The sequence below is a fragment of the Rhodotorula paludigena genome (assembly GCF_050403205.1).
Source record: "Rhodotorula paludigena JCM10292 DNA, Rt_paludigena_JCM10292v1_ctg15, whole genome shotgun sequence".
NCBI lineage: Eukaryota > Fungi > Basidiomycota > Microbotryomycetes > Sporidiobolales > Sporidiobolaceae > Rhodotorula > Rhodotorula paludigena.
In genome coordinates this window covers 294,605-317,058 of record NW_027481443.1, presented here as the reverse complement: position 1 = coordinate 317,058, position 22,454 = coordinate 294,605, and the positions used below count along the sequence as shown (strand labels likewise).

Below are 22,454 nucleotides of genomic sequence, written 5' to 3'. Positions count from 1 at the left end.
GAGAGAGCGAAAGATGTCAAAAGCGAGGAGAGCAAAGACGCGGAAGGACCAAGATGTCAACCGCGACAACCGCGCAGACAGGGGTGTGCAGGACTGCGACAATGTGCACAATGACTCGAGGATGCTCGCCAAGGCAGCTCAAGTCGAACGACTGCGAGAGACGCCCAAGCTGCCTTCCACTCCCGCTTGCACGCGCATCTCGCTCTCCGCTCCGATCGTCGCAGCAAAGTATGGCGATAGGACATGCACATGCAGCAGCAGCAGCAGCAGCAGAGTCGACCAGCGACCCTGCACCCCTCAGAAACCTTTCCCATTGAGCTTGCCCCCCTCGGCAAAGAACGCCTCCTCGAATCCCCTCAGCCGCGCGTCGTCCTTCCACGCGACCACCTCGGTCGCCTCGTCCTCGACGAACCGCAGCTCGAACCCGTCCCCCGCAGCCGTGTACGACAGGTCGATCCCGGCTTCGTCCGCGAGCTGCGACAGCGGGAGCGACGATGGGTTCGGGAGCGTCGCCGCGACAGAGAGGCGCGCCGTTGCGAGCTCCTCGGAAGAGCGCGGGTCGGACCACGAGTAGTCGATGCACAGTGCCTGCAGGGAGCCGAGCGTGGTCAGTCGAGCAGGATGGCTGGGTGATCAAGCGAGAGAGGCGCACCGAGACCCAGCCGCCGTGGAAGTGCTGCAGGTGCGGATAGAGCCGAGGAGAGAAGGGTCAGCTACAGGAGCCACGAGCTTTTTCACAACGCTTGTCGAAGCGGGCGCAGGCATCACAGAGCGGAACAGAAGTCGACGCACCGCCCTCATCCCCTTCTCCACCACGGCCCTCCTCCTCGTCCTCGCGCTCCTCCCCTCCCTCCCGCGGGGCACCGTCCCATCGTTCTCGGCGTCCGCAAGGTCGTCGCAGTCTGCGTCCTCGTCGACGAGCGGGTCCGCCGCCTCGAGCAAAGCCGACGACGCGTACGTGCGGGCGCCCGTGCCCTGCAGCGAGTGCGTCGAGGGCTGCGTGCGGATCTGGCGGTGCCGGCCCCAGGCGAAGCCTGCGTCAGGGACAGAGAGAAGCTCGAGTCAGCGAGGTCCGCCGAGTCTCGCGGGCGGAGACGACAGCGCTAACGAGACTGGGATGGTTGAGCTGGTCTGAAGCGCGACGCACCCTTTCCGACGCCGCTCGGAATCTGCTTCAGTAGATTCGCATGCACGAAAAGCGGCCTGCCCAGGTGGTCGTTCTGGAGCATCGTGTGGCCGCAGAAACCGCTCATCGCTGTTTGAGCCCCGCTCGACTAGTCAGTGCCGCCTTCGCTGTTGGAGAAGACGACAGCAGAAACGCACTGTTACGCGGGAGAGCACCGACAGAGACGTAGCGGCCGGGGACGCCCCAGCGCTTGCGAAGAGCGAGGAAGGCGAAGCGGAACATGTCCTTGTCGCCCTGTTGCGCTCCTCGCGAGTCAGTCCGCTGGACAAGCGATATAGAGAGCGAACACGCGACGCACGTCCGAGAAGTTGAACCAGAACTTGAACCGCTCCGTGTCCATCATCCACTCTGCGAGGAGGAGCGCGTCGAGGTGCTTGCGCTTGTCGACGAGGATCGTCCCCGCCTCTTGCTCCCACTCGTCGCGACACGGGACGCCGATCAGCGCCCAGATGGGGTTGTCGGCTTGCGTGCGCCACTGCAGTCAAGCACGAAAGTCAGTCGCGACGAACGAGCGGATGGAGCGGGAGACGCACGTAGTCCGGCCAGAACATCACGCCGAGGCGCTCGTACGCTTTGCTGCGAGCGTCTCGAGCTGGTCAGTACCTCTGTCTCTGTGAGCGGCTGGCAGACGGGAGAGACCGCGACGCACGCTTCCCACAAGCCAGTAGGTTTCCCCCACACCTCCTCGACCGCCCCATCATCCCGCACGCGCGTCCACGGGTCCGTCGCGTTCTGCGCGTCGGCCAGGACGGCGGCCGGAACGGGCGAGTCGAGGGGCATGAGCGAGGCGGCGGGGATGTTGTCGCTGTCGAGGAAGAGGACTTCGCGGAACGACGAGCGGATGATGGCTGTCGCCTGCGTCGCGAGGCAAGAGAGCAAGAGCATCAGCACTGTACATCAAGCAGAGGGATGAACTAAAGTACCTTGATGTGGTAGTTTTTGCTGCGGAGGAAGCGCGCGCCGTCAGTCTCAAGGTCTTCGTTCAGAGCAGTCGAGCCGCACTCACGTCCTGCTCGTATCCCTCGCAGCGCCCTCGACAATTCTCAGCTTCGCGCCATGTTGTTCGAGCTGGTCTCGCACTTCGGGCGAGGGCTCCTCGCCGGGGAACGAGAAGATCTCGGCGGGGAGCGACGTGTGCAGGTGGTTCTTGAGCATCTTGAGCGTGAGCAGCACGCGGGAGAAGGTGTCCTGTGCACCGCGATGCGTCAGTCTCCGTCCATTCAGCGGGGCCAGTCCGCGGCAAGGGGTCGCGGATGGTCTCGCAGAGAAAGAATTGGACAGTGTCGCGTACCGCATTGCCGGCTGTGAAGACGAGACCCTGCACATTCTCCCTTCAGCATGGATCGGGATACGTTTGTCGAGCAAGCGACATACCTTGCCCTGACCCCAGGCCTTCTCACCCATCGCGCCGTCCTTCTCCCTTCGCCGCAGGTACGCGACCATCTCCTTGCGAAGCTCCATGATACGCTTGGTGCTCATCGCGGCCCAGGTCAAGTGCGCATTGTTGAGCAGGTCGAGGTTCTGATTCGGCTTGATGCGGTGCGACGGGCAAGTCTGCTCGCTCTCGCGCGGTCAGCATACTCGCGCCTGAGGCACGGCGACGAGAGACGGTGAGACGCACCTCGAGGTTCTTTGCGACCCACTCGGCCGGCTCGACCCCCCATCCCGGTGCCTCATCCTCCCACACCCTCAAGCGCTCCTCGGTGCTCGCGCCGACCTCGAGCGGGAGCTTTGCTTGCTCAAACAGCTTGTCGAGCTCTTCGGGCGTGCGGTCCTCGGCGCACGACGCAGGCGCGACGCGGTTCCGCAGGGCTTCCGATCCGGACGATGTTCGGTCGTTGCGCCAGGGAATCCATCCTGCGGCCTGCCGGTGGAGGTAGGCGTACCCGGCCGAGCCCTCGGAGACGTCTCCGCGAGACGACGAGGAGGATGGGCGGGCGACGAGGAGGAGGAGCGCGACGCAGCCGACGAGGGCGAGCGGGATCGAGAGGGCTCGTCGAGGTGCGAGGCGGGCGCCGAGCGACGGGTGCCGCACGTGTCGGGGCGCGCTGGTCGAGGGCGGAGAGGTGCGGGAGAGGGAGGAGGACGAGAAGGGCTTGGCGGGGCTGTCGGGCGGCGGTGACGAGAAGGGGAGGAGCGGCTGCTTGAACGGCTCGACCGTCGAAGGAGACGCCGCCATTGCGCCGCTCGTCTCGATTTCCCTCGTTTAGCCGGTACGAGCCTGCAAGAGAGCGCATGAGCACCGCAGAACAGATCGGACGGACGCGCAGCTCGGAGCCGCCGGCGAGACGAGGCGGGGAGGAGCCAGCCCTTCACCTTTCGAGAGCACACGATAGCCACTGTGCCACGCAGGAGCAAGACAGAGGCAGGAGTCACAGCTGGTAGCAACAGGAGCAGAGCAGTACCGGTAGCAGGCAAACGTTGGCCGCAGGACAGGCGCGCATCGGCGTGCGTACGTCGCTCGCAGTCGTCGTCGGTTGCGCAGCGCTACTTAAGTCAGGAGAAGTCAGTCGAGTCCCCGAGGCCCCGGAATAGCAGCATCCGCTGGTAGGTGCGCAGGCATCGGCGCACCTCGGGGCGCTGCTCAAACCGCGCAGCAAGCGCGAGCCGGTGCAGAGAGGAGCACGCCGACGCCGAAAATCGCGCGAGGAGGGAAAGGTGCGACTGTCCCCCTGTTCTCGCAGCGCTTCTCTCGCTAGCCTAGGTGCAGTTCGGTATATCATGTGCAATTGAGCACCACCGAAGCTGGCGATATGGCGATGCTTGGGAGGAAAGTGCAAGGGGACGATGCGGTGGATCTATGGTGCAGCAAGGTGACGCGGCGGAAAGGAGAGGGGGAGTGTCCGTGGCGAGGGAAGAGGGCCCCAGAAAACCGTGTGTGTGTGGTGTCAAGAGTAACGACAGTACTCCGGCAAGTCGGGGCGATGTCATGCGAAAGAGCGAACGAGGGTGGGCGAGTGACAAGGGGGTATCATCGGAGCAAGGCAAGGCAAGGCAAGGCAAGTCAAGAGAGCGCGTGCGAGGGCTATCACGCAAGGAGCGCGACAGCGCCGACGACGCCAGCGACGGCCGCGCCGACCTTGGTGAGCGCGAGCGCCGCAGCGCCGTTGTCGGCGTTGGCCGTGCCGGTCGCGCCCGCGTCGGCAGCGGCGAGCGTGCCCGCGCGGTCGCCGGTCGACTGCGCGGCGTCGGTCGCAGTCGCGTCGGTCGCCGTCGTCTCGGCCGACGTGGGGGCGGCGGTCTGCGAAGGGGAAAGAGTGGCTCAGTTAACAGTCGGCGCTTCAGAGGCGACGAAGCTGGACCGCACCGAGGCAGGCGTGCCCGTCGTCGTGGGCGGGACAAAGGTCGAGGTGGCAGTCGCCTCAAAGCTGCGCGCGCACGGTGTATCAGCGCTGTGTAGTGACCACCAGCAAGCACTCGCGGCGAGCCAGAGTGCATAGCTCTGCTCGTCCCGAAAACGCCACTAGGAGTGATCACTCACGTCGCCTGGGCCTGCTCAAGCCACTCGTTCTCGATGGTCTCGTTGGAGAAGTAGTACGGGTTACCGCACTTGGTGATGGGCGTGTAGTACGAGAGGTGGTCCGTGATCGGGCCGCCGACGGTGCCGAGGCAGCGCTCGTCCGTCGTCGACTCGCAGACGTCGAACTGTGGAGTCGGTAGCGATCCTTCTATCAGCACTAGGCACGTCTAGGTGCAGAGCACGGAAGAGAGGCAGCGACGACGCACGTTGTAGCCGTACGTCGCGTTGGTGCCGTCGCCATAGACGTGGAAGCCCTGGAGCGCCATCGTGTAGTTCTCCGACTCGGGGATGTAGGTCGGGACGGGGTCGTCGTTGGCGACGACGCGCTGGCCGGCCTCGCCGCCGTACAGCGAGTTGAGGAGCTCGGCCGCGGGCGCGTTGAAGACGCGCGCGGCGCCGTGGTTGTGCGTCCAGTGCGCGAGACCGCGCCAGCCGAGGTCGAGCGAGGCGACTTGCGCAACCATGCCCTGCGAGCGAGAAGAGCGGTGTTAGTCCTTTGACATATTCGGGGCACGGGAGAGCCGCCGAGGCAGTCTCGCGACAGACAGATGAGGAGGAAAACTCACGCCGTAGCCGTGACCGGTGATACTCCACTGCGCGCCAGTCGACTGGACATACGCCGCCTCGAGGTCCCAGTCGTTGGTCGCCGTCTTCAGCTCGAGGTACGCGGCCGTCGCAGCGGCGTGTGCCGTGCAGTTTGCGCAACGGTCACCGATCGCGAGCGCCTCGCCGACATTGACCGTCGAGGTGTTGCTGCGGGACAGACGTGCGATGCGAGTCAGGTGGACGTCGGGCGGAGCGGGAGAGGCGCGAGGACGGAGACGCACAAGTTCGACTCCCAGCCGTACATGCCCTTGAAGACCATCACGACCTTGTCCATCTCTGCCGTGCGCAACCGCAGCTACGGTCAGCTCTGGAGAATGCGGGCAGGCGCATACCGCCTCGAGGGCAATGCAGGGCGACTCACCGGGGATCACGACCGTGAAGCCCTCGCCGCCGTGCTCGGTCGGGCCCCAGTAGCGCACGAACGTCCATGCTGCAGGGCATGCCGGAAAACTGGTGAGCCTAGATTGTCTTGTGCCGCGGAGCATGACTCCGGAGATAAGGCCGCGACGGAAGCGCACGCAGAGCGGTCGAGTCGGGGAAGGACTGGAGGAGGGCCTCCTGCGTGAAGGTCTGCGCGCAGGTCGTGGTCGGGTCGTCGGAGTAGGCCGCCATGGAGAGGAGACCTGAGTGGAACGAGGGGGAGTGAGCGGGTCCATCTCGATCTGGCTCGCGGAGGAAGAGGGTAGAGCGCACCATGGTAGCGCTCGTCTGGATCGGGAAAGCGAGACAAGGACAGTCCGGGCAGCGGCGAAGGAAGGCGAGGGTCAGCGCAAGAACACGGGTCGATGTCGAGTGAAGTAACGAGGACAAAGGCAGCGACAACTCACGCCAATCTGCGAGGTCGAGGGCGGATCAGTGACGAGCTCTCGGGAAGAGTGTGCGGTCCAGGCGGGACGCACACTGGGAGGACGAGACGTCGGCGGCAGCGTCGTCCTGGGCAAAGGCGACACGGACGAGCGCAGCCGAGGCGGCGGCGGCGAGGAGCGAGGCACGCATGGGCGGAGGAAAGTAGCGCAGAGAGGCGGAGGAAAGAGCTCGACTCGGCAGCAGGAGCAGCACACGGCACACAGCACACGCACGGGGCAGAGCACATCCTCTCAGCGCGCAGAGAAGCCCCCGGCGCTCGGTGGCAGTGCGCGTGCCTGGCCGCGCAAACACCCCGGAACACGCTCACCCCGCGCACGATCGAGGAGACACGTTTGCCCGCAGCACCTCAGCCGCGCGTCCCCCTCGCCCCTTTGGCTCTGCGCTCTCGCACCCTCGCTCGAGCAGAGAACACTCGAGGGATCGCCCTCGCAGGGCAGCAGAACTCGCTCGCCTCCCCGCTCCTCGCGCCGCTGGTCTGTCCACACTAGACACGTGCCAGTCGCGTCTCATTTCCCTCAACCTCACGAGAGAGATGCTCGGCAAACCATCGCTCGCGCACCGAGTCCTCTCCCCGCGCCCTCGACGCGTTCTCTCGTCCGCCGGCTTGGCTGTGACTGTATCTTGCGCTAAACGGCATCGTGGACGTCGCGTGTCGGTGTCGCTCACAGCTCGGGCGAGTCGCGACTGCACCCAGTTTTTTTGCTCGACACCTTTTTGCTTGCTCGCTTACGCCAGGCTTTCCGCCCGTCTCGGTCCTCTCCTCTCTTTCAGCTCGAGATTGCACTCTTCTAAGCACAGCTGAGCCTCACCCCCGCGCGATGACTAGGCGTCCCGCACCTAAACGCACACGGGCTCGTCTGGCGGGCTGCCCGAATCGCTTTCTCCCGCTGTCTGTCGGAACAGGGCTGCAGTTGAGCCAAACTTTGTCAGAGGTGGGACGAGGGTGCATTGCGTGACGAGTTGCTGAAGACGGGGACCTCGTGCGAGACGAGAGGAGAGGAGGCGGACTGAGCAAGAACGAACTGCCGCCGAGCCTCATGGTGGCGACTGTGTTCTCGACGACGATGAGCGGTACACAGCGGCTCGGTAGATGCGCATGCGGCGGAGGTTGCCCTCGTCGCGGGCGGTGTTGCCGTGCGCGAGAGAGTGCGCATCGTGTTGCGCGTGTCCTGCGCCCTGCGCGGCGGCATGTCGCTCGAAAAAGTGCTCGAGGTCCTGATAGGCGTTCCAGAGACGGTCCATGTCGAGGGGCATGCGCCTCTCGATCCCGTACTCGTCCATGGTGAGTTGGTTCACTGCGAGGAGACGCAATCAGATCAAGACATACACGAGGCCGTGCGTAGATAGTAGAAAAGCGCACAGAGTCTGTCTGCACAGCGGGGGCAGAGGTCGAGTTAGCGCAAGCGGTTGGTGTCCGTAGGAGACGGGCGAGACTTGCAACGCTCGTGAATTTCGTCAGCTGCCAGGTCGAGCGTTTTCTCAAAACGCTGGATCTCTGACTGCGTCTCGTATTGCCACACTGCACCTGGGACGTGCTGGATGATGAGCCGAATTCCGTGAGGTACCTCTTCGTCACAAAGAAGACCTGTTTGACTGCAGGATGAACGCTGCTCTCGGAGGGTCGAACAAGAGAGAGTGCACTAACCCCAGCGTTCACGACACTTCTGCAGCCTCTCGTCATGACGATTCCCATTCTGGTAGCCTTCGCGCATCTGGCGGATGCGGACTGCAAGCAAAGACCTTCTCAACGGGGTTGCGCAAGTTGGTGACAGGCACCGGGACGCACTGTTGTCCTCTGCTCGGAGAGCTGTCAGCCTAAAATGATGAGCAGGTAGCTTGGCAGTCAAGACCCCGTCGTACCCTGATGGCGGTTCAGGAACAGCCAGTCGCAGAACGTCCGCCTGGCGCTTTCCTCCGCGAGGGCATCGAACTGTTCCGGAGGGTTGTGATCTTGCCGTTGACGACCAGGACCGTGTAGCGACATTGTGGCTTAGGCCTCAACGGAAGGCTGGTGGAAAAGCGGACAAAGGAGAAGGCAAAGAGAAGGCAAAAGGCGAAAGTGCAAGGACGTCTTGTTCGCGGAACATCCGCGGAGGGACGTTCCGGGAGTTCCTGAGCTTCGGTCACGCAGGCTGTGCAGGCATAGGCCGTATTCCGTGTGCTTCGGCAGCGCTCGACGGAACGCAGCGCTCCACGGTCGCAGGTGGCGAGAACTACGGCAGTACGCAGCTGAGGCCTGGCATGATCTTCCTCTCTTTGTTGGCAGTGGGCAAGCTGGCAGCAGTGTCGTGCGAAAAGCCGGACAGTGGAGGCCCCCAACAACGAGCTCGCCTCAGAAGTGCGGCGGTGCCGGATTTTGCAGAAGCACGCGGGGCCCGGCTCCGACGTCAAAGAGCGTTAAGCAACAGCACCGTCATGCGCTGTGCTGCCATGCAGCACTGCGGCTGATTTGCAAGGAAAGGTTCGAGCAAGGTTCGAGGGTTGCGGCGAGCAAGATTCAGAATGAGCGGCCGGAATTCGAGCCGTTCAAGAGAGCGCGAGCGCGGGAAGCAGAGCATTAAGTCGGGACTGCACAGGATGACCAGCAAGGCGGGAAGAACGAATGTGAGTGCGAGCGGCGATAAGCGGCGGAGGAAGATGGGGGCGCCAGCGCAGGTGGGGGCGGGCGGGCGGAGTCGGTCCGCCTCGACGCAAGGTGGGAGGCCGGGCAAGGCAGCGACGGGGGGCAGTAGGCTTGTCTTCGCCGCGCACAGACCCAGCAGCACTTCTCTTGCTCGACTCGAATGGCTCCGAAAGTCATCCTCACCCGCCCGCTCGACCCGACCCTCCTCGAGGGCGGCGCACTCCTCGACCGCGCAGAGCAGGACGGCAAGATCCAGCTCGTCCGCTGGACCCAGGACAAGCCGGTCGACCGTCAGTGGCTCCTCAATGAGCTCCGCAAGGGCGGCACCGAGGGACTCGTCTGCATGCACAACGGAGAGAAGGTGCGTTCACCTACGACACGAGGGCGACCTCCCGCGTCGGCTCTCTTTTTGAGCCACAGTATGCTTTGCCGCACTTCTCGAGCTCTTGACTGACCTGCCCAGCAATTGCAGATCGACAATGAGCTCCTTGACGCCGGTGCGCTTGCCTTTCGCTTTCGCCCTCTCTGCCTTATCCCGCCGCCGCCCTTCCTTCTTTCCTGTTCTGACTTTTCGGAACACGCAGCTGGACCCTCATTGAAGGTCATCGCGACCATGTCGGCCGGCTACGACCACGTTGACACCGCTGCATTGAAGAAGCGCTGCGTTCGTCTGGGTTCGAGTGCGTTGCTTCGCTTTCGTCAGCCGATTTTTCCGTTCCAAAGGCTGACCTCGCCCCTTCATGTAGCTCCCGACGCTTTGACGGCGGCGACAGCGGATGTCGGCGCCATGCTCGTCCTCATGGCCTCGCGGCGAGCGGGAGAGGTGCACCTTCCCCACCCCGTCATTTCACACGGAAACGCGCTGACGAGGCTCATTCTACAGAGTGTTCGCGCTGTCATCGACGGCAAGTGGCCGAGCATGCCGTGGAACCCGCTGCTTCTGTGTGGGCAGAGTCTCAAGGGCGTGCGTGCTTCTTCCGCTTCCTGAAATCTCAGGTCACTCAAACTCACTCTTGCCTACCTCATGTAGTCCACTGTTGGTATCCTCGGCTTCGGCAAGATCGGCCAGCTGACGTTGAAGCGCCTACTCGGGTTCGACGTCTCTCGCTGCCTCTACTCGACCTCGCGCCCGGGTGTCGCACTCGACCCCTCGAAGGACTACTTCAACACGCTCGCAACCGCGTCGTTCCACGGCGTCGAGCTCCGCCCCGCCGAGTCGTACGACGAGCTCGCGCGCGAGTGCGACTTCCTCGTCACGTGCTGCCCGCTCACGCCCTCGACCCAGGGCATCATCGGCGCGTCGTTCCTCGCGAAGATGAAGCCGACGGCCTACCTCGTCAACACGGCACGCGGGCCCGTCGTCGACTCGGACGCGCTCCTCGCCGCGCTGCGCGAGAAGCGCCTCGCCGGCGCCGGCCTCGACGTCGTCACGGGCGAGCCCAACATCGGCGCTGACCACCCGCTCGTGCTCGAGCCCAGCTGCGTGGTCTTGCCGCACATCGGAAGTGCGACGGTGCAGGCGCGCAGTGGGATGAGCAGGGATGCCGTCAAGAACTGCCTCGCGGGCGTCGGCGTCGAGGGCTTCGAGTGGGCGAACGAGGTGCCGCTGTAGACGTTACCCGCCATAGATGTACAGAATGTGTTTTTCTTTTGAGCGACCTCGCTTCCGTTCGTCTGTTGTTCGAGGCTGGGAAAGCGCCGCCCGCGCTTGGGAAGGCTGATTCTGCCGCCCGCGGTCCCTTCGGCGGAGGGACCTCTGCAGTGCGACGAAGGAGGGTGTCTCAAATTAGACGTGGGGCGCGCGCGCGGAGCCAGGGCGGAGTATCCCCCAAACGTCCTGCCGGAGCGCGAGAAGCCAATTGCCGAAGTGGAGTAAGCTTTCGAGGCGTGATTGAGCACGGGAAACTGCTGCTGACGATTCAACCCACAGTCGGCCAGTACATCAAGGAAAGCGACACAAACCTCGCGACGGAGGTCGCCTGCTCACAGCAAGCGCTTCCTGCGGATGATGGCGCAGCCGTTCGAGCAGTCGACCAAGTCCTTGTGGGGCATCGAGGAGGTACGCAGGCTCTCACAGCCTTTACTGCAAGTCTTTCCCGCTCACAGTACTCCGGATACGCAGATCATGGACAAGCAGCGCGGTCTTGACCCCGACCGCAGCGCCGACCTCAACGAGGACGACATCGCGGCGCTCCAAGCGGAAGCCGACGCCGCGGCAGCTCACGACGCTGCGGCGGCTCACGACGCCATGTCAGACGACGAAGCCGCGCTCCTCGCTACCGAGCAAAAGGGTGAGGAGGACGTCGCCATGCAGCAATACGACCCGGAAGACGACCCGTACCAGGAGATCGACGATGCCGCGCTGGCCTCAATGGCGCTCCCCGATCTCCCGCAGCCGCTGCTCGGCTTCCAGGGTCTACCGCCTCCGCCGCCAGGCATGCAGCTGCCGATGCAGATGGATGAGGGGCTCCCGATTCCGCCGCCGCAGTTCAACTTCGGGGAAAACGAGTTACCCATCCCGCCGAAGCAGTACGGTGAGGACGAGCTGCCGCAGCCGCCTCCCTTCCTGTAGATTCCGCTCTACCTTTTCCTGTTGTACGCATACTCTACTCGCATTCTCGCAATCATAGCCCTCTGAGCGGAGTCCGACGCAACATTCTCTCACTTCGGCGACCGGCGCACCTTCGGGCAGAACATGTAGACGTGTCGTGAGTAGTCGTCGTCGACTCCGAGCTGTCAGCCACACAGCCAGCTGGGCGGTCTTGTGGGCCGGTCGAGCTGGACGAATAGAGAGCAACCCGCTAAGCGAGAGGCGCATGGCAAGTATTGAAGTTTCCGCATGTTTCAGAAGCACTGGCGCCTGCGGAGGTACTGCCCACCAACCTTGACATCTTGATAAGTCCCAGCCGGAAAGCGAGACAACGGCGAGCCGCCGCACAACGCGGAAAGGATGAGTGACCGGCACCTTCCGCAGCTCGATGCAGCAGAGCGTCGCAGAGCGAGCGAAAGCAGAGCGTTGTAGTGCGAGCCTACAGAGTCAGACAGGCTAGTTCGAGCGAAATGCTCAGCGATGTCACTGATGATCAAAGACCAGCGTGAGAAGGCAGCAGCGGATCTTTTTCTCTGCCTCGGCGCCGCCGCCAGAGTCGCCGAGAGCAGACGCGCAAACTTCGCTGCGCTGCTCACTGTAGGCGCCGAGTCTCCGTCAGCGAAGCGCAGTCCACGCACTTGCTCGAGGCTCCCCGCGACATGTTCGATGAGGAGCCGAGCGGGCGCAGAACCTGCAGCAGGGCAGCGCGAGGGATCGTACGACGCTGCTGGACCAATGCGCTGCGATGCGGGCCTTCTCAGAGCTCAGCGATTGCAGCAGCGCCGGCCTGTGCAGAGACAGGAGACGAGGAGCGAGCGGGTGGAGCGTGACGCGGACCACTCCCAGCTCGCTCGAGCCTGCTGCTTCCTGTGTGCTACTGCCTGCGTGCTTCTAGGCTTGCTCGCTCACCGTAGGGCGCTGCTCGTGGAGCTTGCGGATTGTGAGGTTCGTTCAGTTCCGTTTCTCTCGCTTTTCGCTCGTCGCGGCGGAGAGCGGACGGAGGCGGGGACGATCGGGCCGCTGCTACTTGTTCACCGTATCCGGGAACGTCGGGCTGGCGCGAAGCAGTGCCTTGAAGTGGCGGTCCGGCGTCGCCTGAGCCGCTGCTGCCTGGTGCTGCACTTCAACAGGTGCGATTGAGTCGAGTTGCAGCATGTCCGGGTTGATCAACACGCACCGAGTATTGTTGCGTGCAACTTTCTGACGCTCTGTTCGGATCAACAGCTGCCCATTCACCATTACCCGCCATTCACCATTACCCGCCATGGCGCCCGATCCGCCGCTAGACTCTTCAGTTCCGCCGAACCGCCCTCGCTCTTCTCGCCGCGTTTCTGCCCTCGTCTCGCGCTTCGAGACGACTCCGGCCGTTCCAAACGCGTTGTCGACACCGCAAACCGGTCGACCGCTACGTGCCCGCTCCACCTCGAGCCGCGTGCTTCAGGAGGTCGAGCGTCTTTCGACAAGTCCGCAGTCCGGCCCGTCGCCTGTCCATACGTCGAAGAGCACGCAGCAACCTGCTACCGCCTCGTCTGGCATCGTCGCCAACGACCTCGACGAGATGGACTGGAGGCCGCGATCTCCCCCAGCCCTCATCGCCCGGCCTCTCGCTACGAACAGAGCTGCACTGCATCGGCCAGCGTCGTCGCGGCCTGGTCAGCCCACAAGCCATCTACGGCCGCTTGGCGAAGCGGGAAAGGCGCCGGCCGCAGCGATGGTGCTCGTTCCGGCGGCCGTTTCGCCGCGAAACGGCGCGCAGAAGGCGCAGGTCACGGTCGCTCGTCCAGAACGGACTGCGTTCGAGAACCTCAAGCCTCCTGGCGGTCCTACTGCGGAGAAGCTGCGAGACGAAGCAGCTCGCGTCGAGCGCTCGTCCGCGGTGCTGACACCGACTGCTCGATCCGTCTCTAAATCGCTCGCGCACGCTCCTCCACCGCCGCCGGAGCGACCGCCTTTCGCGGCGAGACACGACTCGTCCATTACTTTCGCTGGAATGGCGCCACCGGAGCGCGACTCGTTCGACGCCGCCGATCTCTCCCCTCTCCTCTCATCAGGAGCCAGCATCGAAAAGCCGCTTCGCCCCCCTCTAGCGCCTTCTCGCTCGACACCGCGAAAGTGCTCCTCTTCTCCTCCAGAGACAGGTCCCTCCTCTCGCTTCACCGCCTCGTCCCGCCTCGCGTCCGCCTCGCACGCCTCTACGATCCGGTGCATTCCTGCGTACGAGCTCTTTTCTCGCGACGCCGAACCGCTTGTCCTTCCCGAGCTCGATCGAGCGTTGGAACAGCTCGGCGGCGCGGCGGTGTTCTCGCCCATGCCGGGCCTAAGTCGCGCAGCAGACGAGGAGGGACAGAACGAGGGCGGAGAGGACGAAGAGTGGGAACTGGGGAATCTCGCCAAGGGCGGTGCAGATGGGAAGCGAGACGAAGACGACGATGGCGTCTTCGGTAGTACGCTCGAGCGGGAGGGTTGGGAGAAATGGGTCCGCGACGGCGAGCCCGGAGGGCGCTGGGCGCGCATCGTCCGGCGCATTGAGCGGCTTGTCGGCTTGCAGCGCGACGCACTCGCCTCGACACCAGAGGAGCGCGTCGCGCTCAGCTCTGCGGCGGCTGCCGCCGGGCTCACGCCTGCCCAGTACAACCGCACGCTCAAGTTTCCGCCCTTCCACCTTCTCCCGCGGGACCTGACCGTCTCGGACCTCAAGGCGAACCGCCGCAAGCCACCGCCGCTCGTTAGCTTGCAGAGCTTGCTAACCACTGCAAGCAACGGCGTGCTCGGAGCCGCGGGCAGTGGCTACGGCATCAAGTTGACGACAATTGAGGGCTTGCGCGACCTCATGCAGTACGTCATCTGTCCCTCATTTCGGACTTGAGGGCTCAATGCTGACGAGACGAGATGACTGCAGGATGTTCGCGCTGCTCGTTACAGCGGGCTCTCCGACCCTCTCGACGCTCCAGGCTGGCAGCGCTTCTTCGCACCAGCCTGCCGAAACGTCTGCAGCTCGCATCCTCTTCGTCACCATTCCGTCTTTCCTCTCCCTCGACTTCGTCACCGCGTTCGGTCAGGCGCTCGTCTTCCTCTTCGTCCTGACTGCCGTCACCTTTGCGGCACTATACGAGTTCTACCGCTTCACGGGCGGATGGCACGGTCCCGCCGGCAAGCTCGGGCAGGGCAAGCTCGACCTCGGCGAAGGATACGACCGCGAGGACTTGGGCTCGAGGCGTACACGCTGGCGCGATTCGTATGCTTGGCGCGTCGCGGTCACCTTCTGGTGCGGGAGCGTGTATCTCCCGCTCTCGCGGCTCGCGATCGGCGCACTTGCCTGGACGGACGACTATTGGGACGTACCGAACCCGTACGAGCTGTTCACCTCAGAAACGCCTAGTCCGCCGCCGCTCGGTCCGAGCAGCGATTGGTTCGACCCAATGAACTTCTGCTACCGCACGACAATGCGGCGGCGCAGCGGCTTCAAGCACCTCAACTTCGCATACGTCTTGCTGCCGCTTGCTGGGCTGGCGATCGTCATCCTCTCGCTGTGGTTCCCGTGGCGGCAGCACAAGGTGGTCAAGAGCGAGGCGCCGACCGTTGACGGATGGACGGAGCTCGGTGAACGTAGGAGGAATCGCAATGCCGAGTACGAGCGGCTGCTCGACGTCGACCCGAGCCCCTTCAACTTCCTTTACCGAGGTGCGTGCCGCTGCCCTTCTCCGAGATCGGACCCTGACTCCCGCTGTCGACGGCTCTTATTCAGACTACCGCAAGCGCTGGGCGTCTTTCCGCTCGATCTAGTTGGTCGCATCGCCTCACTCTCGCTCGCCTGGCGTTTCGCTCACTGCTGTCTGCCTGCAGTCTCCTCTTCAAGCTCGTCAACGTTCTCCTCGTCGTCCTCGTTCAGAAGAACAACTGCCTGCTCCGCGCCTACACTACGCTCTACCTCTCGATCGTCCGCCAAGGCTGCCTTCTCGCCTTCATGGCTCTCTTCTGCATCCTTTCCGCCTGGTCCTCGCCATACCTCACCCTCATCTCCAACTCTTCCGACCTGGTCAGCCGCATCGGCTTCGTCCTCCTCGCACTCCTCGGACTGCTCGCGGCACTTTCACTTCCCGGAACAAACCCGGCTGTCGTCCTGACGAACATTGTCGTCTACGGCCTCAAGTGAGTCCTGCTGCCAAGCATCTTGCAAGCGGGCTTGCTGAATTTGCTACGTCCAGCATCTACTTCGCCCTCATCGGAACGTCCTTTTTGCAGCTGATCGTCAAGAAGCTGCGCCGCCGACTCGACTTTTCAGTCGACATCTTCTCGCCGGACCTCGACCTCGCCAAGCATTTCGGCCGACGAGTTTGGCAGGAATCGCTTGCCGCGCTGTACATTCATTGGACTGCTTTTCGCCTTGCTCGAAGGCTGACACTCCACGTCGCAGCTTCCTCTGCTCGCCTGATCTCGCGATGGCGCCGAAGCAGAAGCTCGCCTTCACGCAAGAACCCGGTCTGCCACCATACCTGCTCAATTTCAGCGGTTCACCTGCCGAGCGCTTCATAGAGAATGTCAAGGTGCGCGACATTTTGTGACGTCTACGAGAGACGTCAGCACACCGTCTCACAGCTCACCTCGCCCAGATTCTGCGTGAGATTGGCCTCGACGCCTACAGCAAAGCCGTCCTCTCGCTCGATACCTCGCCCGACTCGTGCCTCAATCGTCTGCGACGCATCATCGAGCTGCAGCACACGGGCCCCGACATGTACTACCGCCCTCCGAATCTCTCGCTCCCGCTCACGTCTTTCTTCGGTCGCGTCGACGTTGTGCCTTTCCCGTTTATCGTCGTCTTCCGCTTCGACCAGACTCCGACGCAACCGTTACGTCTCGTCGAGGGGGCCGAGCTCGAATTGCTGGTCCAGCAGAACCGTCAGCCCGAGATTGTCGCAGCGCGCAAGGTCCGCCTCGCTCTCCGTGCCCTCGAGCACCAGCTCATCTTTGCGCCACACGTCGAGGTGCACCGACTCGGCTCGACAGGCTGCACAGATGTCGAACGGCATATCTCGTACCGCATGGCGAGAGTGCGAATCGTCCGCAACTCAGCCTTTTTGTGGAAGGGCTGCAACCTCTCAAGCGGCTTCGACGTGTCGCTCCAATACGCCGACGGCGAAGGACCGAATCGCGACGGCCGGATGCAGCGCGGACAAAAGCTGACGCTGGCTGCGCCCGATTTCGGCATTGACGACACCTTTCAGCTTACGCCCGAACTTGCGAAGTTGCTCATCCAGAATCGTGCACTCGTCGAGCAGCGGCTGCCTATCGTCGAATCTGCCTTGCAGAGACACCGCGATTTCTTTCGCGTCGAAGCCGAGCGCAAGCACCGCGTTCTGTCGCACACTTTCCTTTTCAACGTCTTCGCCGAAACCCGACTGTCCAGCACCGATCTGGATTCCGTCCTGCGTTCGAGCGAAAAGAATATTGAGGTGCAGAGGCTCGCGCTGTCGTACAAGGCGGCGATCAACCGGCTCGAGCAGCGCATGGAGGCGGTCACGAAGGACTCGACGCGCGGGTGGTGGTACCTGTTCTGGGACGACCTGTGGCGCAGAAACCACAATATCGGCCTGCGCGACCGGGATTTTTCACCTCACTATGCGTCGTCGATCTGCGTGCGTCCTTTGCCCGTCGACTCTGGACGGAGACAAGGCTGAGTTGCCAGTTCCGCAGTATCACCCGATGGCGCGCAAAGGGCTCGAGCAGTTCTTGCAGTCTCGCGGAGTTGACCTGGGACGACGGGCATACTTCCACCCAGGCTTCCTCAATCGCCTTTATGTGCGTCTGGCTTGCGGCACCTGGTCCAACTGCGTACTCACGACGCGCCGTCAATTCTACCTCGACGAGCAGATCTTCTCATCCACGTCGCACGCCATCCCACTCCACCTGACATCCTCTCCGAACGCCATTCCCTTCAACCACCTCTCGCACGCATTCCAGCACCATCACGCAACCTCTCCCTCGGAACACAGCGACCCGTTCACTCGGCGCAACGCGTCTCAGGGGACCCACTTCACTGCCAATACGGGCGGCGGGACCGACGAAGACGATCCCGAGATCCGCCAGCGCGCCGCCTTCGTCTACGAGGAGGTCTTCGAGCGTCCTTCGCCGCGATTCCGTAACGGCAGCCGCGTCGCATGGGCACGATTTCAGGTGGAGGTGCGCGCAAAGCAGTGGCTCGAGCGCTTCCTCGGCCTCGAGCCGTGTGTGCGTGACTGGCGCCCGAGCGAAGACGACGGTGTCATGCTCGATCTGCGCTGGACAAAGGGAGGATGGACGGCACCGCCATCCGCGTCCGCTAAGGAGAAGCCAGAGCAGCTTTAGATAGCTTGTTCGCCTCTTTGTATCTTGGCTGTTGTCGTCTCACCATGTTGAACCTCCAGCGCCCGCAAGTGAAGAGACAACAAGAGAGGGCTATGATTGCGAGAATGCGAGTAGACATGCGTACAACAGGAAAAGGTAGAGCGGAATCTACAGGAAGGGAGGCGGCTGCGGCAGCTCGTCCTCACCGTACTGCTTCGGCGGGATGGGTAACTCGTTTTCCCCGAAGTTGAACTGCGGCGGCGGAATCGGGAGCCCCTCATCCATCTGCATCGGCAGCTGCATGCCTGGCGGCGGAGGCGGTAGACCCTGGAAGCCGAGCAGCGGCTGCGGGAGATCGGGGAGCGCCATTGAGGCCAGCGCGGCATCGTCGATCTCCTGGTACGGGTCGTCTTCCGGGTCGTATTGCTGCATGGCGACGTCCTCCTCACCCTCTTGCTCGGTAGCGAGGAGCGCGGCTTCGTCGTCTGACATGGCGTCGTGAGCCGCCGCAGCGTCGTGAGCTGCCGCGGCGTCGGCTTCCGCTTGGAGCGCCGCGATGTCGTCCTCGTTGAGGTCGGCGCTGCGGTCGGGGTCGAGACCGCGCTGCTTGTCCATGATCTGCGTACGTCGGTTATTGTCAGCGGGCGAGACAGGCAGGAAGGAACTGAAGAGCCTGAGTACCTCCTCGATACCCCACAAGGACTTGGTCGACTGCTCGAACGGTTGCGCCATCATCCGCAGAAAGCGCTTGCTGTGAGCAATGGCGACATCTGTCGCGAGGTTCGTATCGCTCTCCTTGATGTACTGGCCGACTATGGATTGAATCGTCAGAGGCAGATTCCACCGTTCGAGCACGCTGCGAGGACTTACTCCACTTCGGCAGCTTGTTGCGCTGTAGAGCCAGCAGCGTCAGCAAGCACGAGCGTGGAGTCAGCCCACACTGACCTACCTTGTCGACCTTGGCAAAGCGCTACGAGAGATGCAAGGTCAGCGCACTGCATCAGCCGCGAAGGACCATGAAGGCCAGACGCACCTTGTCGGCGAAGATCATGAGCCCGTAGTCCGTCTTACCGCGCAAGACGCGCCCGACGCACTGGGCGGCGTGGCGCATGGCATCGAACGTCAAGAAGTCGTTCTCGCGGATGCGATACGTGTCGCGAAGGAACTCGAGGCGGGCCTTGAGTATGCGCGATTCGGTGTACTGGGTGCGAAGTCGAGATATCAGCTCTGTTGCACTCGTATAGACGGGACGGACGACTCACCTGGTAGGGAATGCCGAACATGATTACGGCGCGGCCGTACTCATGGTCGAAATCGATGCCCTCGGACACCTTGCCTCGCGCGACGGAAAGGAGGACTGCGCCTCGACCGTTGCCGCAAGCCTGTGAAACAGACGGGAGAAACGTTTTGGTCAGCCAGTCGGATGTAGTCGGGGGCATGCCAGGCGTACGCGACGGTAGTTCTCCAAAGCCGCGCTCGTCTCGACCGCATCGGGGGTCTCAATGAAGATGAGCTTGTACTTGAGGACCTCGTTGAGAATGCCCTGCGTGCGAGTTCCTGGTGTCAGCTGGGCGAGGCGATTGCGCGGAGTCGATGCTACACGCACCATTTCGTTCCACGCGCTGACGATGCTCTCCATGTAGAGGTACGAAGGGAAGAAGGCGACGACACCGTCGGGGACGGCCTTGCAGTACTCGACGAGCAGCGTGCCAAAGTTGCGGACGACAGCCGGGTCGTTGCGCACCTCGAACCGCGACGAGATCTCGACCTGGTCCGAGCCGCGGGTGACGACCTGCTCTAGCGATCGTCAGCAAACAGGATCGCCGCAGAGATGCGGAAGGAAGAAGGGCGCACGAGCGGGAGGAAACAGTCGCGCGTGAGCGTCATGACATAACTCTCGAGGACCGTCGCGTCGAAGCGGAGCATCTTCGGGTACATGTCGAGTGGCGAGAGCGTGCCCGAAGTGATGACGACGGACGAGAAACGCTCAAAGACGGGTGCGATGGCGAGTGAGGCGTCAAGGCAGACGAGGTGGAAGACCGGGTTCGGCACGGTCGCGTTGTCGGTCTCGAACGGCTCGAGCAGGAGACGGAAGCCTGCATCGGTGCCGTCAGTAGGTATTGCGTTCTGAGAGGCGAGTGAAAAGCACCTTCGTGGTACGTCGCGACCAGCGTAGCGAACGCGGCGACCTTCTGCAGCGCCGAGTATTCATCTATCCGCGTGAGCTGGAGCGTGCGGACGAGTGACGACAAGCGTTCCGCGCAGAACCTGTGACATCACTCGTCAGCCGAGATCGAACGGATGCGAGCTGCACGAGACGTACTTGAGCGGCTTGCGCTCGATGAAAGTGATGTCGCGGAGGTGCTGCAGGAATGACAGGGGCGTCTCGGCGACGACGTGCAGGACGCGCATGCGGGTCTGTGAAGATCGACGAATGAGCTACAGGGTCGTGTACGCAAGACAGCGAAAGGCACCTTGAGATACTCGACGAAACGGGCGAGGAAGGCGGTGAAGTGCTCGGCTCGTCGGATGTTGCCGGGCACCGCTTCTTGCAGCAGGTCCTGCGGTAGTACTGCGAGTACCAGCGGAAAGATGGTCAGGTGTGGCGGAGGCGTGGACGGGAGCGAGCGGACGCACCTGGATTCGCCATGAAGTCTTCGTCCTCGACGTTGTCCTCGCCCGCCTGCAGCCCCTCGACGAGCTTGCGGTACTCGTCTTCCAGCACCGACGCATCCTTCGCTTTCATCCTGCGAACCGCAAGAAGGCGTTCAGCTTGGCACGGATAAGCGGGACAGCCAAACCCAGCGAACGCGTAGACTGTGCAACGCACTCTTCGATGGTCTCGCTCAGCTTTTCGACGCTTCGTGCGGCGCTGTCGAGCATTGGCCGTGTCAAGTCGATCGAGAGCGACTCGATGCAGACGTTGTCTGCAGACAGATGAGCGCTTCAGTGCGCTGCTCTGGGCCACCGAGCAGGTACCCTCCGCCGTAAGAAGCGGAAAGCAGCAAGCAGCGAGGAGCAGAGGGCGCACCGATGTTGTGCGCCTCGTCGAAGACGACGATCGAGTCCTTGCTCATCTGCTTCGAGACCTGCTCGGCCACCTTGGGGTCGAGGAGGTAGTGGAACGAATAGATGACGACGCTGGCGTGGATGAACTGCGAGCATAGAAGGTATCGGTTTTGATGCTCCTCACTTCGAGCTGGAGCTGCGTGCCAGACTCGAGGCCGGCAAGGCATCACGCACCATTCGCCGGATCGCAAAGTACGGGCAGATGCCGTGCTCCTGACCGTACGCCTTCATGTCCTCGATCGTGTGTACGCCGTACGGGATGAGGTGATCCGGGTCGAGCTCGCCGAGGTTCTGCGGAGCGGGGCCGCTGGTTTAGCCCTTGCTTGGGTGCTGCGCCGGGTGCCCGAGCAGAACAGCAGCAGGAACTGCCGCACGCACCTCGTGGAACGAGCACAGCTCGACGCTCGTCGGGTCCTGCTCCCAGCGCTGCTTGGCGACCGAGCTCGTCATGTCGCGGCAGCGCGCATCGACGGCCTTGCCCTTCTTCTCGCGGCGGACCGAGGGGTGCAAGCAGAGGTTCTTGCGCGACGAGAGGCCGATGCCGAGGAAGTCGCCATCGTCGATGCCGTACACTTCCTTGCTGCGAGCGTCGAATATGAGCGGTCAGCGAGGGTCGTAGCTTGCGTCCAGCAAGCCCAGACCAGCACATTGCGCTAGTTCTAGACGGTGCTAGCAGATCGACGCACCGATACTGCATCAAGCGCTTGAGCTCCGCGAGCGCCTTCTCGATCTCCGGCACCGTTCGCGAGCAGTAGATGAGCTTGCGTTCGGGCCGGCCCATCTTGCGCTCGTGCTGCACAGGGACACATGATGAGCCGCGTACACTCAGAAAACCGACTCGAAGGAGATTATACGCACGTATTGGTAGGCGATAATGAGCGAGAGAAGCGACACCGTCTTGCCCGTTCCCGAAGGCATCTCAAGCACACAGTGGCCCTGGAGGAATCGAAGGTCAAGAAATGACACTCTAAAGTGCACGTATGAACGGCGGCCGGGCTGAAGCGCCCGTTCGAGTACGACGAGGGCAACTTACGTGCGCATCAAGACTGCGCTTGAGGTCGCAGACATAGTTGTACTGCTCCGGGTACATCTTGTCGTACGGGAAGACGAATTCCATGTCGTCCAGCATGAACTTCATGGCGGGCGGGCAGCGCTATGGCGCAGGGTGGGTGGAGGACAGAGGAAGGGAGGGAAGGAGCCGAAGGTGGAATTGGCCTGTAGAGAACGCACTAAGTCAGCACCGCGTGAATGGAGCTGCGAGACTGCTACGAGCACCCGAACGAGCGGCGCAGAGCCGTCCTTCGTCGGAGCCACTCGGTGGAGTCTCACTGGCAGCTGGCGGGGGGGGAGGGAAGTCCGGCCGCGGCTCACGCTGCTGGCACGGCCAGCTCAGTAGCGAGCTCAGAAGCGCCTCGACCGTCACACGATGTCTGCACGGCACTCTGTCGCGGTGTCCGCCGCGCCCCACCTCGTCGAGCCGAACAGCGATGACTGCATCCTGCGCTCAAACGGCACGTAGAGCGGTAGGGCCTCGCTCAGAGGTAGTCGTACCTTTTCAGAGTCCACTGGCGCAGTCTCGAGCTCCCCTGCGCAGTTGCTGTCGAGTTACTCGGAGTTGACGCCCGGCGACTGATGAAGGCGATGACGCAGCGACGACGACGCGTGGAGCGAG

The 22,454-nt window shown here is 63.0% G+C and overlaps 7 protein-coding genes across 7 annotated transcripts; 3 read left to right on the top strand and 4 right to left on the bottom strand.

Annotated features, from left to right (window-relative positions):
- Positions 1 to 297: 297 nt before the first annotated feature.
- JCM10292_005826 (uncharacterized protein) lies at positions 298 to 3,365 on the bottom strand (the record flags this gene model as incomplete). The annotated part of the gene is made up of 13 exons (XM_076648432.1): positions 298 to 588; positions 653 to 676; positions 793 to 1,034; positions 1,148 to 1,255; positions 1,324 to 1,420; positions 1,485 to 1,661; positions 1,720 to 1,762; positions 1,836 to 2,041; positions 2,110 to 2,128; positions 2,193 to 2,374; positions 2,478 to 2,504; positions 2,561 to 2,740; positions 2,808 to 3,365. 13 exons carry the CDS (start codon positions 3,363 to 3,365, stop codon positions 298 to 300), a joined length of 2,154 nt encoding a protein of 717 aa, XP_076506121.1.
- Positions 3,366 to 4,214: 849 nt separating this feature from the next.
- Positions 4,215 to 6,308, bottom strand: JCM10292_005825 (uncharacterized protein; the record flags this gene model as incomplete). Its single annotated transcript, XM_076648431.1, has 11 exons — positions 4,215 to 4,427; positions 4,494 to 4,554; positions 4,668 to 4,831; positions 4,913 to 5,173; positions 5,273 to 5,459; positions 5,534 to 5,588; positions 5,674 to 5,742; positions 5,831 to 5,935; positions 6,006 to 6,020; positions 6,140 to 6,145; positions 6,212 to 6,308. 11 exons carry the CDS (start codon positions 6,306 to 6,308, stop codon positions 4,215 to 4,217), a joined length of 1,233 nt encoding a protein of 410 aa, XP_076506120.1.
- Positions 6,309 to 7,214: 906 nt separating this feature from the next.
- Positions 7,215 to 7,460, bottom strand: JCM10292_005824 (uncharacterized protein; the record flags this gene model as incomplete). The annotated part of the gene is made up of 1 exon (XM_076648430.1): positions 7,215 to 7,460. One exon carries the CDS (start codon positions 7,458 to 7,460, stop codon positions 7,215 to 7,217), a length of 246 nt encoding a protein of 81 aa, XP_076506119.1.
- Positions 7,461 to 8,962: 1,502 nt separating this feature from the next.
- Positions 8,963 to 10,414, top strand: JCM10292_005823 (2-hydroxyacid dehydrogenase; the record flags this gene model as incomplete). The annotated part of the gene is made up of 6 exons (XM_076648429.1): positions 8,963 to 9,163; positions 9,275 to 9,299; positions 9,387 to 9,482; positions 9,549 to 9,625; positions 9,686 to 9,766; positions 9,833 to 10,414. The coding sequence occupies 6 exons, from the start codon at positions 8,963 to 8,965 to the stop codon at positions 10,412 to 10,414; spliced, it is 1,062 nt and encodes a 353-aa protein (XP_076506118.1).
- A 393-nt stretch (positions 10,415 to 10,807) lies between these two features.
- JCM10292_005822 (uncharacterized protein) lies at positions 10,808 to 11,374 on the top strand (the record flags this gene model as incomplete). Its single annotated transcript, XM_076648428.1, has 2 exons — positions 10,808 to 10,861; positions 10,925 to 11,374. The coding sequence occupies 2 exons, from the start codon at positions 10,808 to 10,810 to the stop codon at positions 11,372 to 11,374; spliced, it is 504 nt and encodes a 167-aa protein (XP_076506117.1).
- A 1,282-nt stretch (positions 11,375 to 12,656) lies between these two features.
- On the top strand, positions 12,657 to 17,734 carry JCM10292_005821 (uncharacterized protein; the record flags this gene model as incomplete). Its single annotated transcript, XM_076648427.1, has 8 exons — positions 12,657 to 14,227; positions 14,292 to 15,073; positions 15,138 to 15,174; positions 15,236 to 15,541; positions 15,598 to 15,750; positions 15,807 to 15,936; positions 16,003 to 17,025; positions 17,084 to 17,734. 8 exons carry the CDS (start codon positions 12,657 to 12,659, stop codon positions 17,732 to 17,734), a joined length of 4,653 nt encoding a protein of 1,550 aa, XP_076506116.1.
- Positions 17,735 to 17,881: 147 nt separating this feature from the next.
- Positions 17,882 to 21,920, bottom strand: RAD3 (TFIIH/NER complex ATP-dependent 5'-3' DNA helicase subunit RAD3; the record flags this gene model as incomplete). The annotated part of the gene is made up of 20 exons (XM_076648426.1): positions 17,882 to 18,331; positions 18,395 to 18,525; positions 18,584 to 18,605; positions 18,663 to 18,683; positions 18,747 to 18,914; positions 18,976 to 19,095; positions 19,164 to 19,256; positions 19,320 to 19,505; positions 19,568 to 19,809; positions 19,863 to 19,981; positions 20,037 to 20,131; positions 20,188 to 20,285; positions 20,351 to 20,460; positions 20,544 to 20,640; positions 20,745 to 20,868; positions 20,957 to 21,073; positions 21,161 to 21,362; positions 21,469 to 21,575; positions 21,641 to 21,718; positions 21,816 to 21,920. The coding sequence occupies 20 exons, from the start codon at positions 21,918 to 21,920 to the stop codon at positions 17,882 to 17,884; spliced, it is 2,685 nt and encodes an 894-aa protein (XP_076506115.1).
- Between the last annotated feature and the right edge of the window lie 534 nt (positions 21,921 to 22,454).